Below are 24,116 nucleotides of genomic sequence, written 5' to 3'. Positions count from 1 at the left end.
TCATCATCTAGACCAAAAATGACCAGACAGGCATTTTTCTTCAAACAATAAAAACCATGGTACACTAATAGAAACAGATCACAAAACACACCATGTTCTGAAGAAATAATTTTATGAAGCTCCAAATTATTGAATCAATATTGATTTATTACTTGTTAATATTTAATTTAGTTTGTTAATTGTAATTTTTCCTAGATTAATTATTTTATAAACCTACTGTTAATTAAAGCATTGTTTTCCTTCTATATACTTTTATATGATGTTTAATCTCACCACAGTTTATTAATCAAAGTAGTCATTAAATAGGTAACCTGCGTTCTCTGTTGAAATATTAAACTTGTCTCTCATATTTAATACATATTACACAAAGCTCTTCTTTTCTTTTGCATAATCCAGAGTATCTGCTGCACCTCATAAATCTAACCAATGAGTTATATATTTCAAAATTTTTCAAGGAATTTCATAAACAAAACTTTGCAAAATGTGTGCTTAGAGCAGTGTACGGTACAGAGTAGAACAGTCTCCACCAGAAGAATTTAATAAAGGGTCAATTATTTTTTCCCAAGCCTATTTGATGGCAGTAGTAAAGCTCCAGCTGATTATCAGGGGTTTTTTTCAGTGTTACATAATAAGGTATTTCTTCTATTTAGATAATTCTTCTGTTTTATGAACCTTAACATAGTTTATGCTGTTTCAGGATCTTTGAATTGATCCTAAAGCTGTAAAGCCTTGGAATATATTCCTGAATTTCATAAAATATTTGTGGCTGTTTGACCCTGGATGAATGTCAGGTGCCCACCAGAGCTACTCTATCACTCCCCTCCACAACTGGACAGGGGAGAGAAAAATACCATGAAAAGCTCATGAGTTGAGATAAGGAGAGGGAGACATCACTCACCAGTTACCATCACAGGCAAAACAGACTTGACTTGGGGAATTTATTTAAATTTATTACGGATCAAAATCAGAATAGGATAATTGAGAAGTAAAAAAGATCTTAAAAACACCTTCCCCCCACCCCTCCCTTCTTCCCGCGTTTAACTTTATTCCCGATTCTCTACCTCCTCCCACCCAGCAGCACAGGGAAATGGGGAATGGGGGTTACAGCAGTATTTTTTTTTTTCCTTCCTAGATATGTTATCACAGAGGTGACAATTGCTACCATCACTCGTGGGCTCACACTTGAACATTGGCGGGTCTGTCTTGGAGCTAAGTGGAATTGCCTCTGCCTTGGAGAGAAAAGGGGAAGCTTCTAGCAGCTTTTCAAAGAAGCCACCCTTGTAGCCCCCTCGCTACCAAAATCTGGCCATGCAAACCTAACACAATGTTTGAAGTCATATTTAGCCATGCTAAAATAACAAACCTATTCCAAATTCTCTTTGGGAAACTTTCTCTGGCTGTAGTGTTTGTGTTCTCTTTGAGGTTGCCAACAACTATTATCACTAATAAGTAGGAAGAAAAAGCAAGGTCCAACTTTCTTTAGTCTTAGAAATAGATCATGCAGAAGCCCAAAAGAGTTCACTGTTAACTAAAGGTATTTCTTCTCATTTTTCTCAACAAATCATAATAAAAGTTATACAATTTTGTTATGGTATATTAGATTTAATCTTCCTAGATCAAATCCTTTTGTAAAACTCATTTTAGCCTAGGCCAAAGTTTAATAAATCATAAATTTTAGGGATTGGCCATCACAGCTTGTGGAGAGCATTTTTCCATTTGTACAGTTTGAATTGATTAACATGGTGTTTTATCTGTGATTTCCATGCTGGCAGTAACTAATTGCCTATTAAAAATCTTTGAATGTATTAAAATGCAATAAAGCACAATCCATTTGTGGCTCAATTAATATTTACAACTAGTAACTAGTAACTTGGCAAAGTCACTAACATCTGCAGCAGCATCTTGCAAATATTTATAAAAATAAACTTTTGTGTTTGGCAGGAAGCCCAAGTAAGCATAACACAGATTGGTCTGGAACAACAGCAGCTCACCGTACCCGAGTACCTTGAAATTGTTTTCCTTTCACTAAGCTTTAAGTATCTACATTTAGTATATAGCACAAAATGGATGCTTGTAAGCACAATCCACAGGAGATTTCTTAGATGTCCACTTTAGGATGAGGCAGGTTGCATCCTGAAAGTGTCTCTTTCTTTGCCTGCAATCCAGTGGTTCTAGAAAATTAATTCAGGCTACCATGGAGATGTCAGCACTTGGTGAGGTGAACTTTACCTATGGTTTCTGCCGTTACCTATTAAAAGTCTGGTCAAGCTGTTCCATGAGGCTCCAAAATGAAAATGGCACTAAGTAGGTTTTTCTCTTACTGGTTTTAACTTCTTCAGTTCACCTGGCCAATGTGTTCCTTAGTCAAACTCAGCTCCGTTGAGATGTTCCCAGCACCCAAATACCACTGTGATGTCCTGTGTCACTGTCCTGCTCAGCTGTGTCATTCATGCTCCCACTAAAATCTGACGAGGCAATAGCTCATGCTCAGAGTGGCTACAAGTACCTGGCTCACAAAGTGTAATTCAAACCAACCTCTCACCACTATCCTCTTAAATAATTCTATTATTTTCATAGGATCATAGAATCATAGAATATCCTGAGTTGGAAGGGACCCATCAGGATCATCAAGTCCAGCACCTGATCCTGCACAGGGACAGCTCCAAGAGTCACATCATGTGCCTGAGAGCATTGTCCAAACGCTTCTTGAACTCTGGCAGGCTTGGTGCTTTGACCACTTCCCTGGAGAGCCTGTTCCAGTGCTAAACCACACTCCTGGTGGAAAACCTTTTCCTGATATCTTATCTGAACCTCCCCTGGGTCACCTTCATGCTGTTTCATTGAGTCCTGCATTGACCATGGGAATTGTACCATCCCCTCCTCTTCTCCTCGTGATGATATTGAAGACCACCGTGAGGTCTCCTCTCAATCTCCTCTTCTCCAGGCTGAACAGACCAAGTGACCTCAGCCACTCCTCATACAGCTTCCCCTCAAGGCCCTTCACCATCTTCATTGGCCTCCTTTGGATGTTCTCTAATGGCTTAATGCTTTTCTTGTATTGTGGTGCCCAAAACTACACACAATGTTCAGTGCAGAGCAGAGCAGGACAATCCCCTCCCTCAACCGGCTGGAGATGCTTTACCTGATGCACCCCAGTACATGGTTGGCCCTTTTTCCAAAACACAAATGTACATTTTTAAGTACATGTGTTTAGAATTTATACTTACATTATATTTTTAGATTTTGTATTGTATATTTTTATTTACGTTGTATTTTTTTCAAAACAGAAACTCTGTCTCTGGCAAAGCTGACTTGGATAGACACTCAAAAGAAATGACTTTGCAGGTGTGCCAGCTTTTACATTCGCAAAAAGATACTTCAGCACCAAATTTGAGATGTACTGAAATATAGCAAAAAAAAATAAAATATTAAAGCAAGGCTCAAAACTAATTTCCTGTACAATGAATATTTAAAAATACATACGTAGAATAGACTAGGGACAAATTTGCCATTTCATATGCGAGCTATGTCATATATAGCTTATTTCTCAAAATGTTTTTGGAAATAAAACACTTTTTTTCTGACTTAGTAACTTAACCTTTTTAGCTTCACAACTTTAACTTTTTTAAACTTCTTACTTTTCCTGCATAGGAAACAACATGTCATCAAGTCCTTATCTTGGTTGACTTTGAAGACCATACCAGACAACTTAATAATATAACAAGCACCCAAATTTTGCTACAATAAAGCAAAAAGGGATAAGCAGCCTGAATATTGTTGCCGCACTCAGCCAACGCTCAGCAGCCATTCAGTGCAGCAACATTTACTGGTTCAGAAAGAAGTGGTGTTGTTTCTTTCTGCCTGTTTTCCTTCCTCCTGACAAAAATTACAACCTTAGTTGACCATCTGGATGAGAGAGGTAAAACCAAGTGAAGTCAGGGAATAGAAAAGCTGAGTATTGCCTCAACTACTGGATTTTCCTTGCAAGGTGTCCTGATCATCTAAACACATGATAAAAGTCAGATTAGATAAGATTCATTTAACATTTGTGATGTCTGCTAGGCTTGTCTGCCTCATCCCATTAATATAATACCAGACAAACTGCAAATATTGCAGAAAATCAGTGGGAAGTTACTTAAATAGGGAACTAAAGGTAGTTTTAATACTAGTAGCAAAAGCAAAGCAATTGTGCAGCTGAAGTTACCCTGACAAAAAAGAAATATGTCCTTTTGAGGAAAATTCCAAGAGCCACTCCTTAAATGGGACTTTTCTACATCATTTGTCTCTTGTACATCTTCATTTTTCCTGATCTTTTAACCACTTTTGCTATTGCAATAAGAAAAAACCCTTGTTGGCTAAGCAAAATACTTCTGCAAAACTTCTACCAGAATTTACTTTAAAATACTTCTTATTTTTTCCTTTATGACCCATAGGAATTCTGGCGAACGACCCAGTTAGGCTAGGTATATTTTTCTGTCTTATTTTATATTAGGCAAGGCACAAAGAAGACAACAAATAAGCTTCTTAGTGTCATACAGTGCAATTAAGGCATGGTCTCATGTTTCCCTACCTGTATTTCTACAAAATGAGAACACCTCTGTAGGGCCAATATGTCCTATGTCACATTTTAGATAAAGATGATTTCTTGATTCATGTAATTACAGAAAAAATACATTCATATACTAGCTATTTCCAAAATGGTTACTTGCGGATAGTCCAGGAACATACTCGAGTTACTAGGGAAAATCCTCTTTATGATGCTTCTGTAGACCCAGAATAAGAGACTAAGTTTGAGGAAGCCTGATACACACAGAAACATCACTCCTTCTTGTGTTTCAGTTTGACTTTGTCGAGCTCCTCGATGGAAGGCGTCTACTGACACAGGAGGCCAGGAGCTTGGAAGGACCTCAGCGGCAACACAGAGCTTTTGTGCCCTTATCCAGCCACGAGACGGGATTTATCCAGTATTTAGATTCAGGAATATGGCATTTAGCCTTCTACAATGATGGCAAGGAATCGGAAGTGGTTTCTTTTCTTACTACTGCTATTGGTAAGGATTTCCTCTGTTATTCCTAAATATGCCTTGAGGCCAGGTATTAATGCACATACTCAAATTGCATGATGGCTTTATGTGGTTTTGGAGAGAATGCTTGAAGGGGATTGTATTAAGCAACAAGCTAAATGCTCTTAGGCCCTAAATGTTGTGTAAGTATTTTGTAGGCCTCTTAAGTAACTATAACCATAATGAGATCCTGCCCAGTGCCAAAAATGGTCTGCAAGCTGGAAAATCCCTGTTTTATTTTCTTACTTTGATCTTCCTTTTATTTAGTTGGGTTTTGTTGGTTTTGTTTGTTTGATTTTTTGTTTGTTTCATTGGGTTTTTTTCTTTCTGGAGCAGAGTTGTAGGAATAATTGAAGAACAGGCAGCAGCACCATGCCACCGTTTTGTGTGACAGTCTTGCTCTTGAACACAGTCAAAATTACTCAAGCTGGAGTTCAGGCAGAGTGCTGGGATTAAAACTCTAATGAAAAGCACTGCAAGGCTTGGTAGGAGCAACCACAATAACAGGAATCTCTGTTTCTCCCTGCTAACAGAATGAAGCTGAGATAGCTTAAAAAGAACAAATTAACTAAAGAGGTCTCTTGAATTCTTTGGCAGTAAAATGCCCTGCCAGTTCAGCACACAGGCACGGATTTGTTGTCATCCAAGGAGGAAAGAATACTGCCAGTGAGTGCCTGTCAGCACACTGAGTATTCTTCTTCCATCCTGTAAATATCAGAATCTGTTTCTGATTCAATAATACTTAATTTTAAATTTAATTGACCTGTTGAAACTGTTCATATAACTCAATTCATTTGGTTGTAATTTAAAGATTACTCCATAAAACTAGCACTCAGCTTTCTTCTAGCCACAGTGATTGTTTAATGGAGTTTTTTTCTTTGTGGAAAAAAGCAGACTCATTCCAAAACTGCCATTAATTCCTCTCCCCAAAGAGGCATTGGTGTTGAGTCTCAGCTGTCTGCAGTAGTTACCTAAGAGCTATGGGCTGTAATTTGTCTTTGCAGGTTAATTAAAAGTTTAGGTCTTATTAAAACAAAGTCATTAAGATCCCAGTATTCCATTTTAGCACTAGAGTTTATCTAATGCAGAAGTGGAAACTGCTATAATACTTTGTGTTAAATTTAAAACTTGGAAATGCAATGTTTAGTCCTGTTCACAGTTGAGCAACACCAGAAATAGTTGTATGTTAGCTTGTGAAATTGAGGTGTTACTCTATAGAATGTGGATTTACTTTCATTTAGTTTAATTTAGCAGTTTGATTTTTTTACTAACACCAACCACCGAACCTTCAGGTATTCTTCTGAAGGCAGCTTTTTTTCCTTGTCTAAGAATTTCTTCAGTTCAGAATTTCCCATCAGAAAAAAAATCAGTAAGGCTCTCACAGCAGAAAACACTTTTAAAGCACAGTTACTACTTGTTCTTGTTTTCAAACTGATGCTTATGAGTTCTAGCCACACTTTTCTCTTGGCCTCATTGCACTAAAGTAGGGGGGGGAAAAAAGAAAAAAAGAGAAAAAACATTCTTAATTTGCCTTTGAACAGCATGGGAATAGTGTGGGTGAGAAGCATGTCAGATGTCTTTAAGGCAATCCTATTTTTGTTTGTTTATTCTCTGCTATACCTTCATGACCACATGATAAGGAGAACAGTCCATGATACAGACTCCATGATATATTCTGTATATCCCCTGCTGACCTTCAATCATTCTGTATTTCAGTACAAGGAAGTTTTTTTTTGTTATATAAGAGAGAGCATTGGTTGGGGATCGCTTTACCCACTGGCAGCTGTATATCAACACAAAGCTATAGTGTAGAAAAAACTGTTTGAGTACAAGCTATGCATTTTGAAACTCACTTAAGTAAAAATTTCAGGTAGGAAGATGTGATTTCTTAGCTGACATTTGTCCAGAAAAGTGCAGCATTTGTATACGCACGGTAAAAGAAAGAGTAATAGCCTTAACAGGTTGGGACCTTTCTTCTTAGTTTAGATTTCAACAGCTTGTTTAAAAAAAAAACTGTAGTCAGTGTTTTGTGTAAATATACTGTAATGCTTCAGAACCTTTCTAGTGTATTCATGAGGTCTGGCAAGACATGATTGCTAAATCGTAAGTATATAGATACTGTGGCACTGTAGTGTTATAATTTTTTTCTTCACCCCCAGAGTAAAGAGGATAAAGCAACATGACAGTTCTTATGAACCAATGTGTAAAGTTGCAACACCAAACAAATAAATCAAGTTACACATGATGGAGCCTTAGATCTATCTGTGTGGGGTGAGGAACCTTCAGAAAAGTTGTGTTGACTGTCAGAGGCAAGCTACCATTTAATTTGATTTCTGTGGCAAAAGCACCTAGAAAAATCACCCTTTATTATTTCACTGACATAGGGCTTACAGTAAGAGTGAGTTTGAAAAGTATAGCTGTGATGCAGAAAGAACTAGGATCTGGTGATGTGAGAAGAGGACCAGCAGTCTGAAACTCCTGAATTGTGATTGATGTGCTAATTCTGCCCTTGCCTAGGCTCATGCTTCAGCTGCTCACTGTACAAAACTGAGGAAACTGAAATTTCACAGCAGATGCTGTGAGGGTGATAGAACTGCTGGGAAAATGCATGAAACATTAATTAATAATCATAGATAATAGTAGAAAGCACAAAATTGAAAATGGTTATCATAATGATAAGCTCATAAAGCCAAACTGTGCAGTCATTCCTTCAGGCAAACATCCCGTGTGTGAGGACTCACCTAAATAAATGACTGTAGCTTTTACTTGAGGAGTAAACATGTTGGATGTAAAGGGTGTTGATTTTCTGAGTCTATCTGCTATGTTCCAACAGACTGAAGTTTTCAGGGCCACTAAAATCATCACAGGCTCTGTATGACATTGTCAACTGCAATTACTGGGCAGTCCTTTCCTGGAATGATTTGGCCTCCATTATTCCAGTGAAAGCTGGAGAAAAATTGGAAAAAAGCATCTGTATTCCCAGTTTGATAGCACACAATTAATTTCATAAATTGTGAGGCTGTCCATCACACAGCTTCAAAATCCAATATAGCTGTAACTAAATCCACTCAGGAACATTAGCACAGATTTTGAGGGCAGGAGAGTCTGTTTTCTAAAAGGGTGTGGAATCGTCATCACAAAAGAGTTAGGTGGTGTCAAAATATGTGCCTGTTACATGCCACTGAATGTAAACCTGGGAGAATAGAGCCTCCTAATGCCTGTCAGAGCACATACTTTTGCATAATATAGACAATTCAGGTGGAGGGAAAAAGATTATTCTGGGAAAGTTTTCAGCTTTTAATAGCATTTTTATATCCCATTCTTTTGAATTACAGTGCAAGAAATTATAAAGGAATGGACAATCAAGGTCTCTCAATAACAAATTAACCTTTTTGAAAATGACATTGGTGGCACTTTCTGAAATTTCTAATAGGAACACTTCTTTGAGAAGCACCTTGTGGATTCACCTCTGCCTGATAGTGGTAATTTATTCAGAGCAATCTTGTCTAAGTGGAGCAAAATAGTAGGCTGAGGAATCAGCTGGAATCAGCACATCTGAGACAGAGATTTTGGCCAAAAATCTGCTTGGTAGAAGCAAGAAACATCTGAAAGCCTGAAAACAGCATCTATGGAGTCAGAGAGAAAGTGTCTTCCAGCAGCTGTTACTGCTGAGTTCAGGCAAGCTTGGCTGTGCAGGGCCACTGAGAAATCAAAAGGAAAAGCAAAGTCAGCTGTCTGTGAGAGGAGAGCATCACTGCTTACCAGCATGTCACCCAGCAAGCAACAGGAAACACATGTAGAATGCCTGTGACAGGATGCAAGGTTTTATCTCACTTCTATCATCTGCAAGAGACAGTGTTTAAGAAAAGGACTGTTCCCCCTGCCCCCTCTACTATCTGTAAAAAGACCTACTGTAAGTAGTTTCCTCCATCGAAGTGCAAGACGAGCTCCCTTGTTGCTTGTAAGGGATTGCCAGCACATACAGCACTTGGCAATATACATCAAAAGGCAAGTGCCCTTCCTGCAATAGCTTAAAATGTAGCCCACCCCCATGCAGTCCCTAGGACAGCAGTTCACGCAAGAAGGGTACCAGCAGAGGAACACTTCAGAGTAGGACTGAGCTTAGAGAGGAGAAACTGGAGGTTACAGAGACAAACATGGGACTGGGAACCCTCCTCGTGTGAGAGGTGATAAGGATGACTCTTCCTTAGCGCAGTGTGAAAATGCCTTTGTGTTTAGCTTGTTCTTAGCAAAGGGGAAAGGAAGAGCCTGAGTAACTCTTTATTTGCTTCCCTTACTTTTGCTGCCTATGTGTAGGCTAACTTAAACAAACTCTAGCAACTTCCGCTTTAGAGAGATGCAGAAGTGTGATCCACTTAGAGTCTCAAAGCTATTCACATTATTTACACTTGCTTTGCTAATGTCTGGAAAAGTTTTCATGTAAATATTGAGGAGTCGGGATACCGTGCAGACTAACATGGGGTGTGATCTGTTCTGGCTTGCACTTTTAGCTCCTTAATGCCTCAGTTACTCAACTTCAAAGTCCTCCATGTGCTATTAGATCTTCAAGATTCTGAATGAGGAAAAGTGGTTTTAATGGCCCAGCTATCCTTTTCCGAACTTCTTAGGCTAAAGAGGCTGAAAGTTCAGCAAGTATTTTGCTGAATCAGAACTCTTTAACTGTTAATGAAACTCCACTTGCTCCATGGAAGTGCTCAGTTCTCCCCTACTGCTTGAGTATGGTCATCTTAGCCCTTCCCATGTTTCAGGGAGGGACTACAGAGCACTTCCACCTTGTGGTAACACTCTATGGATAATTAGTTAGTAACCCATTTCTTCTCACACTGGCAACTCTTTTTTTGCTCTGCACAGAAAAAGAAACACAGCAGCGTATGAGAACTGTGCCAGGAAAGGAAATTACTTAATTTTTCATGTTATTGGTCTCTCTCCTGCAAAATAACAGCAGAGCTTTGCATGCTCTGCAAATAGTTTTTTGTCGTCAGCTCTGTGTGTCCCACTGCAAGCCTTTGCTTGACAGGCACTCTGTCAGATGGTCACTGCTTTTTTTGATTACCTTCTTGTTGCTGCCACCCATTTTTTGATGCTTTATCTCCTACTTTCAGCTCTTACCTAGCTTCTCTGAATGTGGCAAAGCTTGTGGGTCTCAGTCAGGTAATATTTAGAAAAGATACAGTCACTCCATTCAGGTAGAAAGCAAAAGGGGCATTTATGAGTCCCTGCCAGGCTGTGTTAGTTTTTTTTTTCCTTATGTATTTGATCTCATGAATGACATTCAGTTGACAGGTCTACTTGATTGAAAACTTAACACTTATCCACAGAGTAGGCTGAGGTTATGCTGCAGCACTGCAAAGTGTCTTCCACTAAACATCCATCTGGTCACAGAAGTGAAGTCCTCTGTGAGAATAGAATTAGTCCATGCAGAAGGGTAACAGGAAGGCAAGAGGTTGCCCTCCCCATCCTAGCTAAATCCAGTTCAGTCTGATAGATAGGGTATCAAAAGGAGAGACAGAAACGTGAGGTCAACTCCCTCTGCCTGAGCTTTGTGAGCTGCTAGAATTCCCCTCTCAAAGCAGGTGCAGTAGTGTGCCTGCTGAAATTTCACTTTTTCATCCAACCCATGTATAAATCCAGTTTGTTCTCTTTGTTAGGCATAATAAAAAGCAAACATGAGCTGAGCCTGGATCTGGAAATGGAAGGAGGGCTGTGTGGAGGTTAAACTTTTCACATTAGTTTGTACTCCCCATACCTAGAGTTTTTTTGTTTGCTGTTCTCAATAACACACTGATGATGTTTTTGGATAGTGATACAGCCCTTAAAACTTTAGCACCTGGAAGTCAACAACAACTTTATCAGTGTCCCCTTAATCTTTTCACATTTTTCCCCCAAACTGATAAACAGTCTCATTTCCCAGTGAAGTGAGCCAAGGGGGGTGAGCATGTTCCAGTGTTGGAGTTTATCTCCCTGTCTGCCTTTTCAGACAGCTCCGAACAGATCAAGAATTCCTTCTGGTTCTTAAATCCCTTTCAGCTTCAGTCAGTAGTGTATTGATGTACAATGTATGTGATTCCATGGCACACCGCTCCCTAAATGTTAACTGCAGCTTTCTGCCTGCTGCTGCTAGATCTGCAGCACTTCCAAGAATCATGAAGTTAGGCTAGTTGTTTCAATTCTAGATAGTATTTGTGATGACCTTTTTTTCTCTCTGCAAATGTCTGAAACAATTCTTACATAATAATCCTGCTTCCCAAGCCATAATGGTAGGCAAAATTATTAATTCAGGATTTTTCCATTGAAGATGTAAGGCATCTATACTAAAGAGGAAATTAAGGACACGTCTCAAAGATAATTAGATAATAAGAAGCCTGTAAAGGTCAGATGCTTGGCTGTGACACCTTCCCAGCTGCTCTTTCTGTATAGAAGGTATCTCTTCATTGATGCTCTGCAAGTAAAAACTAGCAGTAGAAAATTACAATGTGTAAAACTAGGTTAGTTTTAAAGCAGAGATATAATAATTTATTTAATGTTAGATTTGAACTTTTTATTTTGTTGTTTTGATTTCTGTATGTACACTCCTCTTTCAATAGATCTTATGATTACAAGTGATTATTTCAGTGGGAAAAATAGACAAGTGGACAGATATTTTCATTTGTGTTGCTGTACAAAAGAGATTAAGCTATGCTTGTTAAGACTGCTTGGATGCCAATAAGTATTCATCTCAGTAGAAGTTAGATGTCTGAATGTCTTTAATGTTCCAGATTTTGTCTGGTTTTGATCATCTTTACAGTGATAGAAGAATGAAGGTAGATTTGTCTTTTTAAAAAGACTGTACTTACATGGAATGCTAGCATTGAACTTGCATGTCTGTGTGCTGTTCGCAGGCAGGCACGTTCTCTTGATCTGAAGAGCTTGTACAAAAGGTTTATTCATTGGGGTAATTACTTTAGTTTTAGGGTCAAGAAAAGGTTTATTTAATACTGAAGTTAAAGCCGTTTTCTTTCATTCTGTTTTTTCTGTCCCTGTGTTTTTCTGTTCACTTTTTTTCAGAACAGCAGAATTCTGCCTTAATAACATGGCATGTAAGTGCTGTCTGAGGGGTTCTGGAGAAATGTGTAAAACCATGCATATGGTTTTCGTTTTTACACTTTTGTATATAGCACTTTCCACACAGCCCAGACTATGGGCTAATGTAAGCACAGCTTGTTTTATTCCTGTGTCGTATTACCGAGCTGCTAGAGGAGCTCTGTGCACACTTTTCTTTCCATGAATGCTCCCCTGCTAAAGCACAGAAATAACTTTGGGGGTGTTACTTGTCCGCTTTGGCAAACAAAAGAAGAACTCTTTCTGTACTAGAACAACAGACTTTTTAAAGCCTTAATTTTCCAAAGGCTGTATTAAAGTGTACATACATGCAAGCAAGACCACAAAAAGGAGAGAAGCCAACAACATCAGCACCTCAGGAGTCACTAGACCAATCTCTCATTTTGCACGGGGGCAAAGCAGGATGAGAAGGACATAGTCTGTACAGTAACTCCTGGCATATGTTGACTTTTTAAATGATAGCAGCTGGTCTGTGTATTAGATGTGTGACTGCTTTCTTTTTCTAAGTGCTACAACAGTCTCAGAAAAAGTTTCATAAGTTATGTTAAACTGATTTCTGGACAGCTTGCTGGAGGCTCTGAGACAGAACGTGATTTGACCACGTTTGTGCAGTGAGTCTGCTAGAGGCAGAAACAGCCATAAGTTCTGCTTTTTCAATGGCCCTGATCAAAGTCCACTGTATTGGCCTGAGTGCAGGCATCTAGCGGCACCTGAGATGCTCCAGGGAACTGAGGGCATCTCTACAGGGGGGCATCTCTACCTAAAACCTAGAGGAGATTCAGGCCCTTCCATTGCAGTGGCTGCAGACCAGGCATTGTACTTGAGAGCATGTCCCTAGCACCAGGCATTTACCTAACTGGACCTCAGATTCAGTCATTCCAGCCAGTACATTCTTAGCAGGCTGGATGTATTAACAGAACACTTTGTGTAAAATGAAATTTAATCTTTAATACACACAGAATTATAACATTGCCAAGGTTTCATGGCACTTATTTGACCGAGATCACATTTGAGGTCCTCTCTGTGTGTATGCAAGAATGGTTTGCTTTTTTCCCCCTGGAATACACCAACTTAAAACATCATTTAAAATGAAACTCAGGGCCAGCTTTAGCCTTGCCCTGAGCTATGAGACAGAAGTTGTAATGTACTGAACGTGAAGTAACTTCCCTCTTGGTATTGCAGCTCCAGAAGTTGAACCCTGAAGGCTGCATAATTGTTGTTTCCTGTATTAGTTTGTAACAATTTATGAGAGTGGGAAGGAACAAAAAAAAAAAAAAAATTCTTTGCAATCCCTTGGGCAAATTGGGCATATGAGAGTTTCATTTACTGGAGTGAAATTCAGGTCTAAAAATATTCCAACTGCAAAAAAAGGAAATCTAGGAAGAAAATAACTGTACTCAAGGTATCTTTTTAGATTTCCGCAGCCTTGTCATTGGTATGTTACAAGTATGGATTAAACTGGTGCAGCCTCACCTTGAATATTGTGTGCAGTTTTGGGCACCACAGTATAAGAAAGATATTAAGTTGTTAGAGAGCATCCAAAGGAGGGCAGTAGAGATGGTGAAGGGCCTTGAGGGGGAGCTGTATGAGGAGTGACTGAGGTCACTTGGTCTGTTCAGCCTGGAGAAGAGGAGACTGAAGGGAGACCTCATTGCAGTCTACAACTTCCTTGTAAGATGAAGAGGAGGGGCAGGCACTGATCTCTGTGGTGACCAGTGACAGGACCCAAGGGAATGGCCTGAAGTTGTGTCAGGGGAGGTTTAGGTTGGATATTAGAAAAAGGTTCATCACCTAGAGGATGGTTGGGCAGTGGAACAGGCTCCCCAAGGAAGTGATCAGAGCACCAAGCCTGACAGAGTTCAAGAAGCATTTGGACAATACTCTCAGACACATGATATGACTCTTCAGGATGGTGCTGTGCAGGGACAGGAGTTGGACTCATTGATCCTTGTGGGTCCCTTCCAACTCAGCATATTCTGTGATTCTGTGAAGTCTTATTGTGCTTCGAAGCTGCATTGTAGAAGGAAGAAGGCAACTTCACTCCAGCAGCTACTCTTTGTTTAAAATCATTCACTGATTTTTTCCCCAGCTAACTTCTAACCTATGATCACATTTCAAGTGATTTAGAACAGAGGTTTTTTTCAGATGGTCAGTTCTATTTCAAGACCCTTTCATGCTTTTAGCATTGCTCACATTGTAAGGGAGGAAAACAGTGTTCCCTGTATAACGCTATGAACAGCAGAAATACATTAGCAGGATTTTCTAGAAGTTGATGAAGTCAAAGGAGATTTTACCATTAAGTTTAATGGTCATATACATAGACCAGTGCTCAAGTGCTTTTGAAATCCCATTACACCTTATGTTTTCAACCATGTGAGAACTTCAGATTATAAAGCATTCTGCAATGGAAAGATTTTTTCTTAATAAGGAGGCAGTAAGAGAAAGGAATGAATCAGTGAGATAAATATAAAGCTCTGTCTCAAAGGGCAACCCAAATTCAGACCAAATGTGGCAAAGGCTTCTGAAATGATCAAGCTTGTTCTCTTCTTTATTTATTTTATTTATTCCCACTTGGTCCCTTTTTCTGTAGAACAAAAGTTCAAAAATAAGACACAAAAAAGCTGGTTTTATAGTATTCCCAGCTAGACCTGGAGTCGAATGTGCTTGAAATAGTGTAAGAAAGACTGATGTAATTGTGGTGAGAGCCATTTGAGTACCTGGGTAGACATTTCAAACCAGGTCTAAAAGCAGTAGTACAGACAACTCAAGCAAAAATGTACTTACATGATGTACTGTCAAATTTGGCAAAATCAGCAGCTCTTGATTTCAATAAGCAACCCAACTGTTCCTGAGCACCAAACCTTTTGTGCTTCACCATCACCTTGTAAAATGATACAACCTTTACAGTTGCTGCTGGCTGGGGCAGGTGTTTGTTGTCAGTACAATGATGGAGATGGGAGGGGGGGAGGATATCTGCAGTTGCAAATTGCTTTTTTAAAAAGTTCTTACAGAAAAAGAGGAGGGGGGATAACGTGGAGGTGGATACTGTGATTACTGTCCTTCTCTCTGACTTTCCAGATTCAGGAGCAATTGAAGGAGTTGTTTAAAGGACTCCTGCCTTTTGCCCTTTTCTTAATTTAGCATCCTTATACCTGCATGTGAAGATTAGAGTTCCACTGGGATATGAGAGCAAAACAGGGTTGTATGCATGGATCTTTAATTAAAACAGACCTCTCAGCCTTAGGAAAAAGAAAAAAAAATCAAAATCTGGCACAACATCAAGTGGCATTAGCAGTATCAGCATCACACTAGGTGCCCTACAGAAGAGGAAACTGTGAAAGAGCACTCAAAAATAATGACTGAGTTTCCATGATGCTGTCAAGACTTTCACATCCCAGGATGCCAGGTGTGGATTACTTGAGCTAGAAATATAAAAGCTGTATAAAACACAAATGAAGCAGAAAAATTGAAATCTCAGCAGGTGATGATGTACTATAAGAAGGAATCAGTCCTTTAAAGCTTCATCTGGGGAAGGAAGAGGAGGAGCAAGAGAATACCAGACCCAGCTTTTCCACATTTCCTTTGTTTCCAGGGCATTTTCTTTACCTTACTTGGTTTTTTACTTTTTTTTTACTTTTTTTTTTTTGGCTCATAATGTCAAATCTGATGTTTCAAGACATCTGAAACCTGTTTTATCCCCTCTCACCTCCATATCTGCCTTGGCATTGTTATCACAGTTACAAGGGCAGGTGACAGTTCTCTAGGCTTAGAATCCAACCTCTCCTGCAGTGAAATTCAATTGAGTAGCATCATTTCTTTGAAAAATAAACAAGACTGCAAGCTCTGCAACTGGGAAGTAAATTAAATGTGTTCACAGAGCTTCAGAATCTTCTTTGCCTTTCATGTTATACTGCCTGACTTCCTATTAAAATTATTGCTAGTGTAGTCAGGGCAGTGACAGGGAGCATTTTTGTGAAAGAGAGATGTTATTGCAATGAGCTTGTAGGTGGCAGCTTTATCCTGGACATGAAGATCTAGGGAAAAGCATATGTGACTTGCTAAGGTTGTTCTAGTGCAGCAGTTAAGAATAAGGTGAAATAATGTGGTGTCCCTTCACTCTCCCAAGCTGTGTACTTCATTGTACGGTGAGAGGCATGCTGTGCACCCCTCATGGCCCTTTTGCATTGATCTGGCTGACACAGAGGATTTCAGGGTTAGATATGAACCATAGAATCTACATACTTGCTTGCCTGCTCCATGTGGCCTCCCTCTCCCCCTCCTTCCCTCCCTCCCTCCCAGCAAAGGATTTTCTTTATCCAGGGGAACATGACTAGGCAGAAAATAGGTCAGTGGACAGTTAGGAACAATTTATTTCTGCGTTACAGTAAATATTTGTATTTATTTGATACTGTAAACAATTCTCCTCTAATTATTCGTTTTACCTCCTTTTTTTAGAGACAGTATATAGACAGTCAGTGTTTATAAGGAAAGGGTAAAACCTTTTATCGCACCAGTCAGTATGTTTGCAATATCTCCCTGGGCTGGTACATCAATAGATGTGGCAATTTATTCTAGGTTGAGTAGCTCCATATATCTTCTGACCAGCATTGAGGAAAAGATTCTGAGGCCCTTTCTTGTGTAGAGGTGAAGTACACTACTAGTTGAAGGGGCCAGACAGGATACTTAAAAAACTCTGCTCTTTTCTTTGCATCTCACTTCTAATATGGAATATTTTCATTGGTACAAAATTTTTATTTTCTTTGAGCCTTCATTCCAGAAACTGAGATTAGCATTGATTCATTAAGGTCCAGTTGTCCTACTGTGGTGCTATTCCTATGTGTTTCTGACACCAAACACTGTCAGTTCCAGAATAACTCTTTGAGGTTATCAAATTAAACAGTTACATTTGAATTCATACAGCCACACGGCACTGAATGGCATTTAATCAGTTCTTAGAAAGCAGTCCTGGTGCTTATTAACTCCCAGAAAGCTACTACCTTCAGTTGCCAGCTAGATAACTATTTTTTCTTTGCCAATAGATAGTTGTCTCTAAATGCCTAGGGAATGATGATGCTTGGTGGCAAGTGTAGGCTCTAAAATATTTATCTTTAACACACAATTGTGTTACTGCAGCCTCTAATAGGATTTGGTGTCAGGCAAACATCTGCCTTGGCCTCTGGCCTAAAGATAGAGAAACAAGCTATTAAGTTGAATGTTGCATAGTAAATAAATAAGGCAGAAATGCTGTTAAAGTAGCTATACCACTGACCAGCAAACATGGTGAGTATATAAAAAAGAAGTCTATCAAGAGTCTAGCAATTTGTCTACTTCCTTAATATGTTTATTGTGTTGCATCTGGATAAAGGTAATTCATGTTGGTAATTGTAAGCCAGGCTGACAGATCTTTATAGAGTTCACCACAGTAGAATTGGCTTTCACAGGGCTTTTTGTCAGCAGCAAAGTGGTCCCCTGAGCAGACCATTAGCCTGGGAGCTTTGTTGCTGTCATGAGTCAGTTTATAATATGAAGCAGACCGTGTATTTGTCCATGCCTCAGATTAACAGCCTAAAAAAATTGGGAATGGTAACAATTAGCAATTTCATATTGAACTGGGTGATATCCTTAAATGAAAGATAGTGTAGTGTGAAGTCTTATTGTGGGTATGGGCAGGATCATGCCAGTTTATGGCTTCTCTCAGTTTAAAGGGTGATTACAGTGGGAAAACTAGCAATGAAATAAAGGTTTCAGCCAAGTTTCCCTCAAAATCTACCAGCTATGAGATTACTTGTATTGAAAAACATCCCCTGAGATAAATGGCAAAAATCCCAAAGTATCCTCAGCAGCTGTAAGTCAACATGGTGCATGAAATAAAGTTGTTTTGCTCCAACCCATCATCTGTTTCTTTCTCTGCCTTGATGATTAAAGCTCATAAGCAGAAAGGATGTTAAAGAGTACTTCAGAAAAAGAGTTTTGCTTTTGGAAAAGTCTAGACTTTCACACTTAATGAATGTTTTCCATCTCTCATTTTTATAAATCTAGAAACACTTTTGTACATCCTCCTTTTCCTGAGTGAGGTAGGCTGGCCTAGGGTAGGGAGTACCTGCCATGTCAGACAGGGCATTTCTGTACCATTCTCCAAAATGAGACAGTGTGGATCTGAAGACCAAGTGTCTCATTATGTCATTCAGACCTTTTCTCAGTTGTTTACAACAATTTTTGAGGAAATAATGGAGGACCACAAAGATAATCAGAGGGCTAACGCACCTCTCCTGTGGAGAACGGCTGAGGGAGTTGGGATTGTTTAGCCTGGACACGAGAAGGTTCCAGGGAGACCTTAGAGCACTTTCCAGTGTCTAAAGGGGCTAAAAGAGAGAAACTTTTGACAAAGGCATGGCGTCCTAGGACAAGGGGGAATGGCTTTAAACTGATAATGGGCAGGTTTAGATTAGATATTAGAAAGAAATTCCTCACTGTGAGGGTGGCACAGGTTGCCCAGAAAAGTTGTGGATGGATGACCCATCCCTGGAGGTCTTCATGGACAGGTTGGATGGGGCTCTAAGCAACCTGGTCTGCTGGCAGGGGGGTTGGAACTGGATGGTGTTTATGGTCTCTTCCAACCCAAACTATTCTATGATTCTGTGATTCTATGAAATGAATTGTTTTTTCTGTTGCTAATTGGATTGTGAAGCTGGCAGAACACTTACTTCTGTACACAAGCTTCTGCATTCCCTATTAGAAGCCCCACCGCCTCTGCAGATCTGTCCCCAGTGTCAGTTGTTTGCTTTAAAGACTTTCACTCCTATACAGCCATTGAAAGGTGTCATGGAAACCGTGTTTGCAATGCTCTCTTTGGACACGACAACAAGACCATATGAAGGCATCATGCATCCTCCATTGGTGACCCTCCAGTTATTAATCTCTGCCTCTACCGGCTGGTGTCCATCAGATCTCTTGAGAGATTTGGAACCCAAGAAAAAACTGTGGAAATCAGACTGAAAACAGAGAACATATATATAGCTTTCTAAAAAAGAATTGTCCGTGGTCTCACAGTGAACTTTAACAATTAAATAAAATGAAACAAAACATTGTCATGATTCTCTAAAGCAGTTCCCATGGCACTATTCATAAAACACCATATGGAATTTTGTACATATTGGAAAATATCCTTCTAATTATGTGAACAGCTTACAGAATAAACTATATAAAGGAGACTAGAACCCAGCCACAACTGCAGTGACCTGTTTTTATTTATTGATTGATAGTTTGTCACCTCTTTAGCAATGTTGAATGTAAGCATACTAAAAAGACAGGCAGTTGCTTTGTGCCACCAACTTAGAGTCTCCCTAGATGTTAAAGTTTAGTCTCTTCTATCATCTAAGCCCCACTTCATAATAATTTTTTTAAGTCCTAGCTTCTGAAAATTTATCTGTTTGCTTCTTTGTTCTTTCTAGTATTCTCCCATCATGACTCCCTAATTTCTGGTGCCAGGTCACCCACCTCCACCTGTTTAGTTTGAAATGTAGGTATTGGAGCAGTGTGCATGGATATGTTTAAGTGTATACATGCCAGAAGGGACAGAAAACTGACTCAGGTGCCAAAGTGGCACAGCCTGTAACCATTGAAAGACAATCAGTCCTGGGATGAAAACAGAGGTTTTTATGAGATATCTTAAGTGAGCATGACTTGCTAATGACTGCGACCTTCAAAGTAAAAAGAAATTCCAGTTTCTGATTGTGCCTAAGAAAATAAACAGGAGCATGCTTAGTGTTGCACACACAACTCACAGACTTGGTGCTCTAAAGCCTCAGTCTCAGCCTTGTTTGTGCTCATCAGCTCTGGAGTTCCTGAGGAAAAAAAGTAGGTTCATTTAACACTTCCTTTAAGGAAATACTTTGGAGCTGTTTGGGAACAGATTTGAGACAAAGATGCACTGCATGAATCTTCATCGCTTTTCAGAATTCATTCTCAGTAGTGAAGAACTTTGGGAGTGTGAGATCGTAATTACCTGAGTCTCACCAGGCAAGTTTGTATCCTTAACTGCTAAAAAACAGCAAGTGGCAAAGGGGAGAAGAGTTTCTTTTCACTTCATCTCCTCTCTATCAAGCAGGTTATTCCAGGGCAAAGAGAAGCAGTAAAATAAGAAAATGTTAGAAATGTTACTTTTGGCTATGTTAGAAAAACAAGGTGCATCGGAGAAATCAGTGAAATAGGATGAAAGGATTTTTAAGGGCTTGCTCTATTATTAATAGTGTAGGGTATTCAGGCCACAGTTAAGAGCTACTGAGGTGCTTCAGTTAAAGAAGGTGCAATGGATTTCATCCACCTGTTTTGTAGTTCCTTTTGAGTTAGTCACTATCTAGTATCAAGCAGTTTGGCCACACTTGCAAAGAAGAGTCTGGGCAATCAAATATTGAGGAGATAGTGATAAATTAAGTTATATGTGTGCATATCACCGCCATTTTGCAAAGAAAAATGGCAGATCTGCAGATGAACACAAAATAGATGTGAATATTTTTTTGACCTGCATTAGTGTTGGTCACTGTCGATGGGATCTGACCAGTTACAGGTGTCTTTGCTGAACTAGTCAGAGGAGGAAAGGATGCACCACCAGAGTAAAGACAATTAAATGGATTCACCCTGAGATTCAGGAAAAGTTGGTTACCTAAGCACAGGTAAGCTCTGCTTCTGTGGTCCCTCTGAACTTCTAAATCTCTTTATACATAGCCAGTATAGTGGACAGTTTAATCTATACTGAACATCTAATCGGTATACAGCATCTTGCCCATCTTGCCCTAAGTATCACAGACACACCAGCCAAACCCTGCTGTAATGTAAAATATTGTTTCCAGTAACAAAGATTACCATTTATTTGATCTGGTGCATTGTCACACTTTAGAACAGCTGCTGTGTCTGATGTTACATTGCTTTTTAGATGTTTTTTAGATGTTTCTTTGGTTTTTTATTATTTTGCATAAATATTATTTATTATATTACATAAATATAGCAAGAAAGCGATATAGATATTTTACTTCTTTTCAAGGACTCAATTTAGTCCTTTAAAGCAAAGCTTGGAAAAAAGTTTTTTTTAGTTTTTAGTTTTTTCATATACTGAAGTTGTTGTCATAACACTGGGAGTCTGTCCTGCATCAAGCTGACATAGGTATTGCCTATGACTTCAAAGGTTGTGTGTGTGTTACATCTTCACAGTGTTGCTACAGCTGGCAGACCCCAACCCAACATGGCAGTGTGATGATGAGGTGCCATGGGACAGCTACATACTGCATTGATGCTGAATAGCATGGCCCTTCTCCTCTTCCTGGTTTTCAGGCAGTAGAAAAAAAAATTCTTTAGGTTTTTTTCTCTGCTGCATTCATTTTTTTTGCCACCTTTTGAGCTTAACCAACTCACTGAAGAGTCTGACAAGTGCCAGAACCAGCACAAGAAGAGGGAGCTTAGAGTTGTTTCTAGGATGAGAGGATTAGAGGAAAAGGACTGACCCTTTCAGCAACAGGAGCAGTTCAATCTCCTTACCCGTCTCATTATCTTGTTTCACAATACTCACACTGTTCTTCATATGTGTAACTGTGTGTATGTGCACAAATAACTTCTTTTTCCTAAATTTCTACATATATTTATTGAAGACAAGAAAACATAAACATTTTTTAAAAAGCATAGGGGAAAAAAAGGTATAAATTAAATTTATTTTTATTTTCAGCAGTGGCATTAAACCATCACAAAGTTCTGAAGGTTGTATACACATGGGCTAATATCAGCTTTTCATTTACAGGATAGATTTCTGTTTATACGTGCTGTGCAGTGAGAGATGGCATTTCCAAATATCAGTATAAATGCACAAGGCCTGAGTCATTATTTCTTTATTCTAGGAAGCATGGCTGTTCTTTGATTGGAATAAAGATGACAGCTCAAGCCTGAAGTGTTGACTATGTGCTGTGACTGTTTTTCTATACACCATCAAGTGAATATCTGCTTAACTATAGAGCTTAAGTGTTAGAAAACTGACAGCACTTCCATGTACCTTCCTTGCTGCATGGAGCTGTCTGATGCCAGGACCTAAAACATAAATGCTTTAAACTGGTTTTATTATTTAAAATTACTGTTACCCTTCATGAATGATTAAATTACACCACATCCTTTAAAATGTCCTTCAGAAACCTCTGCTCTTTGGAGAACACCCATCCAGAAACAGGCTTCCTTTCATTTGTGATTAGAAGCTGATCTGCACATCACTGCTACTGCTGGTTCTCTTCATTGCACTGATTGGGAGTTTACAAATATCTTTGCTACCAGGAGGCCTCCTGAAGTACATGTATGAAAGTGCAGTCATTATTCACAGGGCAGAGATTTTCACCCCACTCTATAGTAGATGTGCCACCAGTGCCCCTCCTGTATAACCAAATCCCATTCTCATCTGATATGCATCTTCCTTGGAGAAAATGTGAAATGGCAGTGTGGAATGAACCATGGTGTTACAACAACTTTCAAAGCCCCACTCACATTTACTCAGTCTTCACTCACAGTTTAGTCAAGAAAATAACATTATTTTCATTCTCTTTTTGATGTGTTTTCCAGCCTGTATTGTTCTTTTATGAAAAATATGTTTTAGTCCCAGTATTGTGAAGTGTCCTCAGAAGTGCCAGGTATCATTTTATTTACCTGTTAACTTTCCTTGAAAAATGAATAGCTGGTGTTTTTGTCAGAGTCAGGGAATTTAAGATGACAACTAGGAACAGAAGAAAGTGTTCAATAGTCCCATTCCTGTTCCACCAAGATACAATATTATGCCCAGAACTGTGACCTGTTAAATATATAGTATAAATTATATATTATATAATTTATAATGTATTATATTCTATATAATATTGCAGAACAAATGAGAAGAAATTAGTTAGAAATATTCTTTTAACAGGCAGACAGGATGAATCAAGGGTCTGTGTTCAGTAAATTCATAGAGGAACATTTCTATTATAGCTCAGCTCTGTTTGGCACAAATAAATGCCCCAAGGTCACTTACCCAGGTCAACAAAATTGGACCAAAGGTATGTATTCTGCCATGAGAATGGTGTGTGTTGGTTCTTTCCAATAAATTCAAAGAGGAAAAATCATTGTAAAAGTACGCAGGAAGAAAAGACATTTAGGAGTTTTCGGGTACTGAGTGAGAACAAAGCTTAGTGGACAGCTCATATTTAATCATAAGATTTCCACTTGAACCCTCTATTGCTGTAAATGGATGAACATTGTTTAGCTGAGCTCAGACTAATGCTTTCGGCTCCAAGTGCAGCAATGGCTTTGAAGTTTCAGCTGTCCTGCCATCGAGAGCCCTCCCAAACTCAGAGGTGTTTTCTTGCCTAAAGAAGTACCTGAATTCTCTTTTGTTTTCCAGAATCAGTGGATAACTGTCCCAGTAACTGTTATGGGAATGGAGACTGCGTGTCTGGGACTTGCCATTGCTTCCTTGGCTTTCTGGGCCCTGACTGCGGCAGAGGTGGGAATTTATACTTGATAAACTGTTTCCCTTTCCCCTTCCATTAACATTTTCTTGTGGAAATTATATTCATGCCTGTGCCTTTTCAAAGTACTCCTCACCCAGCTTGAGGATGCTGCAGTAGGATGGGAATGGGTTGGATTTCCGGATTTGTTTGCTACAAATATGTTTGCTACAATTTCAGCTGAGGGAGCAGCTGAGGGAGCTGGGGGTTGTTTAGCCTGGAGAAAAAGAGACACAGCAGAGACCTTGTCACTCTCTGCAACTAAAAGAAAGGTGTAGCCAGGTGGGGGTCAGCCTCTTCTCCAAAGTAATAAGGACAAGAGGAAATGTCTTCCAGTCATTCCAGAGGAGGTCTCGGTTGGATATTAGGAAGATTTCTTCACTGAAAGGCTTTTCAGGTACCGGAATAGACTGCTCAGGGAAGTGGTA

The 24,116-nt window shown here is 39.3% G+C and overlaps 1 protein-coding gene across 18 annotated transcripts in view; it reads left to right on the top strand.

Moving 5' to 3' along the window:
• TENM4 (teneurin transmembrane protein 4) overlaps positions 1–24,116 on the top strand; it is a 1,582,078-nt gene that overhangs the window by 1,397,014 nt on the left and 160,948 nt on the right. For all 18 annotated transcript variants that reach the window (XM_064644892.1, XM_064644901.1, XM_064644900.1 and 15 more), the window contains 2 exons: positions 4,840–5,050; positions 23,583–23,684. In XM_064644892.1, the coding sequence (XP_064500962.1) occupies positions 4,840–5,050; positions 23,583–23,684 (313 nt within the window). The remainder of the gene's footprint in view (positions 1–4,839; positions 5,051–23,582; positions 23,685–24,116) is intronic.

Source organism: Pseudopipra pipra, chromosome 2 (assembly GCF_036250125.1).
Source record: "Pseudopipra pipra isolate bDixPip1 chromosome 2, bDixPip1.hap1, whole genome shotgun sequence".
In the NCBI taxonomy this organism is placed as follows: domain Eukaryota; kingdom Metazoa; phylum Chordata; class Aves; order Passeriformes; family Pipridae; genus Pseudopipra; species Pseudopipra pipra.
The sequence above is the reverse complement of the archived record's forward strand: the minus strand, read 5'-3'. Positions and strand labels throughout refer to the sequence as shown.